Raw genomic sequence first — 10826 nt, 5'->3', positions numbered from 1 at the left:
CCGTCTGTCCCGAGCCGTCAGAGCTGCCCGTCTGTCCCGAGCCGTCAGAGCAGCCCGTCTGTCCCGAGCCGTCAGAGCCGCCCGTCTGTCCCGAGCCGTCAGAGCCGCCCGTCTGTCCCGAGCCGTCAGAGCCGCCCGTCTGTCCCGAGCCGTCAGAGCCGCCCGTCTGTCCCGAGCCGTCAGAGCCGCCCGTCTGTCCCGAGCCGTCAGAGCCGCCCGCCAGCCAGGAGCAGGCAGAGCCGCCCGCCAGCCAGGAGCAGGCAGAGCCGCCCGCCAGCCAGGAGCAGGCAGAGCCGCCCGCCAGCCAGGAGCAGGCAGAGCCGCCCGCCAGCCAGGAGCAGGCAGAGCCGCCCGCCAGTCAGGAGCAGGCAGAGCCGCCCGCCAGCCAGGATCTGCCAGAGCCGCCCGCCAGCCAGGATCTGCCAGAGCCGCCAGTCAGCCAGGATCTGCCAGAGCCACCAAAGCGGGTATTAACTATGGTGGAGTGGGGGCCATGTCCCGCACCCGAGCCGCCGCCGTAGGAAGGCCCACCCGGACCCTCCCCTTCTGTGTCAGGTTTTGCGGCCGGAGTCCGCACCTTTGGGGGGGGGGGGGGTACAGTCACGCCCTGGCCTTAGTTATCTTTGTTTTCTGTATTATTTTGGTTAGGTCAGGGTGTGACAGGGGGGATGTTTGTGTGTATTTGTCTCGTCTTGGGTGGTTGTATTGTATAGGGGGTTTTGTAGAGTTTATGGGGTTGTGTTTAGTGTAGGTGTCTAGGTATGTCTATGGTTGCCTGAATGGTTCTCAATCAGAGACAGCTGTCTATCATTGTCTCTGATTGGGAGCCATATTTAAGGCAGCCATAGGCATTAGGCTATTGTGGGTAATTGTCTATGTGTAAGTTGCCAGTGTCTGCACTTATTGTTTGAATAGCTTCACGGTCGTCTGTTTGTTGTTTTGTTTAGTTTGTATAGTGTTCGTTTCATTTTCGTCTTCTCGTCCATAAAGAAGTATGTATTGTTATCACGCTGCGCCTTGGTCCACTCTTCCTCAAGACGATCGTGACAATACCGTAGGTGCACAGGTCGAGAGACAAATTGGAGTGATCAAGGTGACAGGCGGAGACACATTCAATACCGCCTTGCACACTCTCGCCTGCATCTAGCTGATCTGGGGTGTAATTTTTAGTCCAAACAGTTTCAAAACGTTTCGAAAGGTTCTATTGGACAAATTCAGGTAGGTCCCGCCCCATTTTGTTCTATTGAAGAAACATTTTGCAACATAATCGTCAGAATGAATACACCCCTGATCACCCCCACACACAGTTCAATTTCATAGCAGCCACATAGAGCATTATGACTTTACTTGTTGTAACATTCCTTCTCGCATCTACAAGCTTTCCTCCTCTCACCTTTTCCCTTCACTTGTGGACTTCAGTACACAACACAACAGCTGTCTGTGACTAGGCACAAAAACCTCTCCATGCCAAACCTTCACACCATAACCACTAACCGCTACACAACCTACATCGTCACCATATCAAGGTTATAGTAAAACAAAACAAAATGGAACCAACATATTGGTAAACCCACAATCAAATCCCAAGTGTACAATCACACATTACAGTGTACAGCAAGTAGTTTAGCAGTTAAACCAGCGGGCCCGGTGTCAATACATTTATAAAACCAAAAGCTTACATTGACTTGGAAGAGTTGCAGTGTTGGATAGCCTTAGCCAGCTAGCTAACATAAATATCATTCCTCTCTGTTTGAGTCTGGTTCTTTGGGTAGGCTAAATTAGCTGCAATAGCTAAGTGAAAGGTAGACTAAGAAGAAGAAAAAATAAAATGAAATATAGCTAGCTCTCTCTCTCTCTCTATGCTGCTTCAACTATTGCCTTTCTCTCTTTGAGTCAACTACTCACTGCAGTGCTAGCTAGCTGTAGCTTATGCTTTCAGTACTAAATTAATTATCAGCTCCTATGGATGGAAAACTTGTTAGTTCATACTGCAAGAGCTCTGATAGGTTGGAGGATGTCCTCCAGGTGTAGTCATAATTATTGTGTACGTCTATGGAATGGGGTGAGAACCACGAGGCTCCTAGGTTTTGAATTATTGAAGTCAATGTACCCAACGAATTCGCCAGACATAGGCTATTTGTTTTACAAAACAACGCGCAACTGCGACTCAAACTGGCCATTGTTTAATTAGAAAAAATATGGCCCTTTATAATGTCCACTTATGTACATATGCTGAATATAGCATCTTAACGTTTTAAAACAAAATAGATAAATAATTTGTCCAGCCTTTGCTGCTACGCTTGCAGATGTGCATAATATGCTGTGACCCTAATCAAAAAGTATTTATCACCAAATAACAACAACTTAGCTATAGGTTGTTGTAACATTTTAATTTGAAACTGGTTTTTCATGTAATTAGATAATAATCTTATGGGTGAACACCTTATAGTTTCATTGTATTAACATTCCCAGCCTTATTTACAGTCGTCCGTTTTTGTTCAAAATATGAAGTCATTGAAACTGAAACAGTGCATCCCGAATGGGTGGCGGCAGCAAACAATGTACCAGGCCAGCCATAATTTACAACCTGATAGAAATATTTTTTGGACTACCAAGAAATGTATTGGCGAAATATATTAAATCATGCATTGAACTGCATCTATCTATTCTGCCAACAATGCCTTACTGTACAACATGTAATTTTGAGTCAAATAGAACCTATTTTTAAAACCTCTTATCAAGTTGGTTTTGAAGCATAAACTGGGAATTTGATATGTTTTACTGATTTTATGATTGTCCGTTTGTTTCATATCTGCAAAGTAGTTCAAATGCTGTCAGTTCCACTTGAAATACTCCAAAATCAGTCGAAAATACAGTATTTGGTTCTTTGAGCTTGACACCAATAAGCACAAAGTAAGGAAAAATGTGACCTGTAATTGTTTTTTTAATATGTGCCAGAATGTATTTGTGCCTCTTTTTCCAAGAAGGACCATAGTGATTGTATCAGATGTTATCGCAGAATAAAGAGTTGATAAGCTAAACATTGTGGCCATTAGGGTGTCTTCACTTGTTCTTCTATCTCTGGTGGTTTAGCTGTCTATCAAAGTTTTGTTTACAATATTTCATGGTATTGTGTAAAAAATATTATAAAAATTTGAATAATCAATGTGTTATGATGAGAAGGAATTCTAGAAAACAGCCAACAGACCAAGAAACATATTTAAATACATTTTATTTGCAATGTCCAGCAATGCAATATGGTATGAAACAAAAGATGTACAGTGTGTTTTTTATAAGTACAAAGTATTTCCTGAATAGCAAATTGTATGCAGTGATACTAATGCATTTTGAAAAGTCCTTTATACAAGTCCCTCACTTTAGTCAATCTCTTCAATGGTTGGGCCTTGGGAGCTGGCACCAGAGCTGGTCCGTGCCTGATCTCCACAGCAACCTGTGGGCATCCCTCCCTGCTGGTACAGCTTGGTAATGATAGGCTGGCATACTTTCTCCAGCTCCTTTAGCTGATGCTCATACTCCTCTTTGTCGCCCAGCTGGTTGTTCTCCAACCAGGAAATGGTCTGGTCGCACCTGTCCACCACTTTCTTTTTGTCCTCCTCGCTGATCTTGCCTTTCATGTTGTCGTCCTCCACGCTGCTCTTCATATTGAAGGCGTACGACTCCAGGGAGTTCTTGGCTGCTATCTTCTCCCTCTGTGCGTCATCCTCAGCTTTGTATTTGTCAGCGTCCTGCACCATCCTCTCAATGTCCTCTTTGCTGAGCCGGCCCTTGTCGTTGGTGATGGTGATCTTGTTCTCTTTGCCCGTGCTCTTGTCCACCGCTGATACGTTCAGAATGCCGTTGGCGTCGATGTCAAAGGTCACCTCGATCTGAGGGACTCCTCGTGGGGCAGGGGGGATCCCAGAGAGCTCAAACTTCCCCAGGAGGTTGTTGTCCTTGGTCAGGGCTCTCTCTCCCTCGTAGACCTGGATCATGACCCCGGGCTGGTTGTCGGAGTAAGTGGTGAAGGTCTGGGTCTGTTTGGATGGGATGGTGGTGTTGCGTTTGATCAGGGCGGTCATGACCCCTCCGGCGGTTTCGATGCCCAGGGACAGGGGAGCCACATCCAGCAGCAGCAGGTCCTGGACGTTCTCAGACTTGTCGCCAGACAAGATGGCCGCCTGGATGGCAGCGCCGTAGGCCACCGCCTCGTCTGGGTTGATGCTCTTGTTTAGCTCTCGGCCGTTGAAAAAGTCCTGCAGGAGCTTCTGAACCTTGGGGATCCGGGTGGAGCCTCCGACCAGGACGACGTCGTGGATTTGGGCCTTGTCCATCTTGGCATCCCTCAGGGCTTTCTCCACAGGCTCCAGGGTTCCCCTGAAGAGGTCGGAACACATCTCCTCAAAACGAGCCCTGGTGATGGAGGTGTAGAAGTCGATGCCCTCAAAGAGAGAGTCAATCTCAATGCTGGCCTGGGAGCTGGAGGACAGTGTTCTCTTGGCCCTCTCGCAGGCTGTCCTCAGCCTCCTCAGAGCCCGCTTGTTCTGGCTGATGTCCTTCTTGTGTTTCCTCTTGAACTCCTCCACAAAGTGACTAACCAGGCGGTTGTCAAAGTCCTCCCCGCCCAGGTGAGTGTCTCCAGCCGTGGCCTTCACCTCAAAGATCCCATCCTCGATGGTCAGGATGGACACGTCAAAGGTGCCCCCACCCAGGTCAAAAATCAGGACGTTGCGTTCCCTGGACTTGCCTTTGTCCATGCCGTAGGCGATGGCTGCCGCCGTGGGCTCGTTGATGATCCTCAGCACATTCAGCCCAGCGATCACTCCAGCGTCCTTAGTGGCCTGTCTCTGTGAGTCGTTGAAGTAGGCAGGGACTGTTATGACTGCATTGGACACCTTCTGGCCCAGGTAGGCCTCAGCGATCTCCCTCATCTTCACCAGGACCATGGAGGAGATCTCCTCTGGGTTGAAGGATTTGTTCTCACCTTTGTAATCTACCTGAACTTTAGGCTTTCCTCCGTCGCTGACCACCTTGAAGGGCCAGTGCTTCATGTCGGCTTGCACGACCTGATCGTTGAACTTTCGGCCAATCAGGCGTTTGGCGTCGAAAACAGTGTTGTTGGGGTTCATGGCCACCTGGTTCTTTGCTGCGTCTCCGATGAGTCTCTCAGTGTCTGTGAAGGCCACATAGCTGGGCGTGGTCCTGTTGCCCTGGTCGTTGGCGATGATCTCCACTTTGCCATGCTGGAACACCCCCACACAGGAGTAGGTGGTGCCCAGGTCAATGCCGATAGACGGGCCTTTAGCTGATGACATCTTGATGGTTTGGAGTTAGTTGCCTACAAATGAATGAAATAATATTTTAGAAATCGTTATTATTCTACGAAAACCTAGCTGCAAGTAATGTCAATCTCCACCAACAGAGATGTTAGCCTAAATATACTTGAATAACAACCAAACCTGGGTTCAAATAAATGCGTATTTAAGTATTTGTATTCTTATTTTCTGTGTATTTGAATATTTCCAAATAATGTGGCCACTTCTATTTAAAATATTTGAAACAATTTTCAAATACTTGTCTCCAAATACATTTCAAATACACCTAGGAACAAACAATCCTGGGTTCAAATGCATGGAATATTTTAATTTTAAAATACACTTGTCTGTGTATTTGAGAATTTTCAAATACATGGTAATACTTTCCAAATGTATTTCCAAACACATTCCAATATTCAACTACTTATATTTCAAAATGTACTGGTATTTTAAAGTCCTTGAAAAACAATACTAAGCATTTGAACCCAGGTCTGAAAACAACACTGTTGTCAACGTTTGTGTTACATATTAGTGTTATACACATATATATATATATATATATATATATATATTAGTGTTATATATTAGTGTTATACATATATATATATATATTAGTGTTATATATTAGTGTTATACACATATATATATATATATATATTAGTGTTATATATTAGTGTTATACACATATATATATATATATATTAGTGTTATATATTAGTGTTATACACATATATATATATATATATATATTAGTGTTATATATTAGTGTTATACACATATATATATATATATATTAGTGTTATATATTAGTGTTATACATATATATATTAGTGTTATATATTAGTGTTATACACATATATATATATATATATATATATTAGTGTTATATATTAGTGTTATACACATATATATATATATTAGTGTTATATATTAGTGTTATACATATATATATATATATATATATATATATTAGTGTTATATATTAGTGTTATACATATATATATATATATATATTAGTGTTATATATTAGTGTTATACACACATATATATATTAGTGTTATATATTAGTGTTATACACACATATATATATATATATTAGTGTTATATATTAGTGTTATACATATATATATATATATTAGTGTTATATATTAGTGTTATACATGCATATATATATATTAGTGTTATATATTAGTGTTATACACATATATATATATATTAGTGTTATATATTAGTGTTATACATATATATATATATATATTAGTGTTATACACATATATATATATATTAGTGTTATACATACATATATATATATATTAGTGTTATATATTAGTGTTATACACACATATATATATATATATTAGTGTTATATATTAGTGTTATACATATATATATATATATATATTAGTGTTATATATTAGTGTTATACATATATATATATATATTAGTGTTATATATTAGTGTTATACATATATATATATTAGTGTTATATATTAGTGTTATACATATATATATATATATATTAGTGTTAGACACAATCAGTTCTGCTAATCTATTACAGAGAAACTCTTTTCACAACAGGCCTACATTTTTTCTATGAACACAACTGAATAATATTGTGTTATCTTCACAGAATTAGAGCAGATTTTCTTAAAATTAAGAAATAACTAATTATAATAAATAATAATATGCAACAAAAAAATAAAGTAGGCCTAGTCTGTCCAATGAAATAACATAATAATTGCTTTTATAATATATTTTTATAATATTATTTATTTATTAGTTAACTAAATATTCTGGCATAATGTTATAGCTAAATCGTCTATGTTCACACAACCAACATAGCATACTTTTTTATTCTATCAAGTTTATAACTTTCACAGCCATTATGAAAATAGGGTACTGAATTAATTTCCCTTTACTTACAGTTTATGAATGTAGAGGTATGTTGAAAGTGTCTCTTCTCGTTTCTTGCTTTATTTTCCCTTTAGTATTCTCGTTGAGTCGATGTTTGAATCTGAATGTACTTCACCAGAATATATACCATCCCCATTACCTAAAAAAGATCACTCGTGATTTCTCGCCATTTCTCGAACTCTCCGACTACATTGCTCATGAGAGCGCAGCATTCCTGTGCAATGACGCAGGCTGCGAGGCGCACGCATTGGAAGCGCAGCAAAGGAAAGTTCTCGTTATTCCAGAGCTTTCGAGAGGCGCGGAGACCTGTCCAGAACGCACACACACAGCACACTAATAGTGAAACCATTATTTGTATTGATTAAAATGATCAAAAACCGTTAATGATTCAAATTTCAACACAAATGAAACAGCATCCGGTTCAACCTTATTCAGTCGACATTTCAGTCTATCGGCAACACTGCAGTTCCTCAACAGTTCACGAGATGTCAGTCTATACATTTTCTCTCACTAATGAATAATAGACCTGTATTGTAAGAGAATTGAGTGCCTACTGCACAAGTGGTAAGTGCAACTCACCACAAGTTAATGTGCCTTTTTTATATTAAAGCCAGAGTATTTAAGATATCCCGTATTAATTGTTAAATGAAAGACAAATGATGAACACACCGGCTAATCCTTCTCTATTCTATTCTAGTCAATGCTATTCTGTTCTATAACATTCTAGTCTAGCCTATTCCGTACTGATGGCCCATCAGTTCACATTTGCTTACCGCAAACAAGATATCTCCATCATATCCCCATCATGGTAGCTAAAGTATTTGCTAATATACATTGCATTCGGAAAGTATTCATACCCCTTGACTTTCTCCACATTTTGTTACGTTACAGCCTTATTCTAAAAATGTATGAAATTATTTTTTTCATCATCAATCAACACACAATACCTCAAAATGACAAAGCAAAAACTGTTTAAAAAAAAATAAATGTTGCATATTTATTAAAAATAAAAACAGAAATACCTTATTTACATAAGTATTCAGCCCTGGATACTTATGAGAGAAGATGTGCTCAAAGATGCACTCTGGTGGTCTGAATGAGCATTAAAGGCAACAATGGTTGACAGTAAAATACTATGATTTCACGCACTTTAAGTTGCCTTACCAGACCGCACTGCAGCAGAATGCAACTACTAAATGAGGACACACTTCACACTATATACACAGCAGTGCCGGTTGGTGCCGTTGAAGATTATGGAGGATTTTGTTTTATTACCACGGCCTTATTTCGATTTCAGAATATCGGATGACTGTCATTCATATTCCCATTCACCCAGCTCAATGTGACATCAATAGGTTTGGCTACTACATGATACTCAAATTTGCCCTCTACCAATCAAGAGATTGCTACAACCTATAGCCTAGAAATGAAAGTTTATACCGTTGGTGCACAGGTCGAGAGACAAATTGGAGTGATCAAGGTGACAGGCAGAGACACATTCAATACCGCCTTGCACACTCTCGCCTGCTTCTAGCTGATCTGGGGTGTAATTTTTAGTCCAAACAGTTGCAAAACGTTTCGAAAGGTTCTATTGGACAAATTCAGGTAGGTCCCGCCCCATTTTGTTCTATTGAAGAAACATTTTGCAACATAATCGTCAGAATGAATACACCCCTGATCACCCACACACACAGTTCAATTTCATAGCAGCCACATAGAGCATTATGACTTTACTTGTTGTAACATTCCTTCTCGCATCTACAAGCTTTCCTCCTCTCACCGTTTCCCTTCACTTGTGGACTTCAGTACACAACACAACAGCTGTCTGTGACTAGGCACAAAAACCTCTCCATGCCAAACCTTCACACCATAACCACTAACCGCTACACAACCTACATCGTCACCATATCAAGGTTATAGTAAAACAAAACTAAATGGAACCAACACATTGGTAAACCCACAATCCAATCCCAAGTGTACAATCACACATTACAGTGTACAGCAAGTAGTTTAGCAGTTAAACCAGCGGGCCCGGTGTTAATACATTTATAAAACCAAAAGCTTACATTGACTTGGAAGAGTTGCAGTGTTGGATAGCCTTAGCCAGCTAGCTAACATAAATAGCATTCCTCTCTGTTTGAGTCCGGTTCTTTGGGTAGGCTAAATTAGCTGCAATAGCTAAGTGAAAGGTAGACTAAGAAGAAGAAAAAATAAAATGAAATATAGCTAGCTCTCTCTCTCTCTATGCTGCTTCAACCATTGCCTTTCTCTCTTTGAGTCAACTACTCACTGCAGTGCTAGCTAGCTGTAGCTTATGCTTTCAGTACTAAATTAATTATCAGCTCCTATGGATGGAAAACTTGTTAGTTCATACTGCAAGAGCTCTGATAGGTTGGAGGATGTCCTCCAGGTGTAGTCATAATTATTGTGTACGTCTATGGAATGGGGTGAGAACCACGAGGCTCCTAGGTTTTGAATTATTGAAGTCAATTTACCCAACGAATTCGCCAGACATAGGCTATTTGTTTTACAAAACAACGCGCAACTGCGACTCAAACTGGCCATTGTTTAATTAGAAAAAATATGGCCCTTTATAATGTCCACTTATGTACATATGCTGAATATAGCATCTTAACGTTTTAAAACAAAATAGATAAATAATTTGTCCAGCCTTTGCTGCTACGCTTGCAGATGTGCATAATATGCTGCGACCCTAATCAAAAAGTATTTATCACCAAATAACAACAACTTAGCTATAGGTTGTTGTAACATTTTAACTTAAAACATATTTTTAATTTAATGAAATAATACTTTTATGGGTGAACACCTTATAGTTTCATTGTATTGACATTCCCAGCCTTATTTACAGTCGTCCGTTTTTGTTCAAAAAATGAAGTCATTGAAACTGAAACAGTGCATCCCGAATGGGTGGCGGCAGCAAACAATGTACCAGGCCAGCCATAATTTACAACCTGATAGAAATATTTTTTGGACTACCAAGAAATGTATTGGCGAAATATATTAAATCATGCATTGAACTGCATCTATCTATTCTGCCAACAATGCCTTACTGTACAACATGTAATTTTGAGTCAAATAGAACCTATTTTTAAAACCTCTTATCAAGTTGGTTTTGAAGCATAAACAGTGAATTTGATATGTTTTTTTGATATTATGATTGTCCGTTTGTTTCATATCTGCAAAGTAGTTAAAACGCTGTCAGTTCCACTTGAAATACTCCAAAATCAGTCAAATATACAGTATTTGGTTCTTTGAGCTTGACACCAATAAGCACAAAGTAAGGAAAAATGTGACCTGTAATTGTTTTTTTAATATGTGCCAGAATGTATTTGTGCCTCTTTTTCCAAGAAGGACCATAGTGATTGTATCAGATGTTATCGCAGAATAAAGAGTTGATAAGCTAAACATTGTGGCCATTAGGGTGTCTTCACTTGTTCTCCTATCTCTGGTGGTTTAGCCGTATATCAAAGTTTTGTTTACAATATTTCATGGTATTGTGTAAAAATTATTATAAATATGTGAATAATCAATGTGTTATGATGAGAAGGAATTCTAGAAAACAGCCAACAGACCTAGAAA

The 10826-nt window shown here is 39.8% G+C and overlaps 1 protein-coding gene across 1 annotated transcript; it reads right to left on the bottom strand.

Annotated features, from left to right (window-relative positions):
• Positions 1–3225: 3225 nt before the first annotated feature.
• On the bottom strand, positions 3226–7349 carry LOC120034006 (heat shock 70 kDa protein). The gene is made up of 2 exons (XM_038980407.1): positions 7236–7349; positions 3226–5335 (listed from the first exon to the last, which is right to left on the bottom strand). Exon 2 carries the CDS (start codon positions 5310–5312, stop codon positions 3378–3380), a length of 1935 nt encoding a protein of 644 aa, XP_038836335.1. The 5' UTR covers positions 5313–5335; positions 7236–7349; the 3' UTR covers positions 3226–3377.
• Positions 7350–10826: the final 3477 nt, after the last annotated feature.

The sequence above is a fragment of the Salvelinus namaycush genome, chromosome 3 (genome assembly GCF_016432855.1).
Source record: "Salvelinus namaycush isolate Seneca chromosome 3, SaNama_1.0, whole genome shotgun sequence".
NCBI lineage: Eukaryota > Metazoa > Chordata > Actinopteri > Salmoniformes > Salmonidae > Salvelinus > Salvelinus namaycush.
This window is presented reverse-complemented; position numbering and strand designations above follow the sequence as displayed.

Excerpts from the sequence above, each read along its gene's own strand:
- LOC120034006 (XM_038980407.1), bottom strand. The coding sequence starts at position 5,312 with ATGTCATCAGCTAAAGGCCCGTCTATCGGCATTGACCTGGGCACCACC.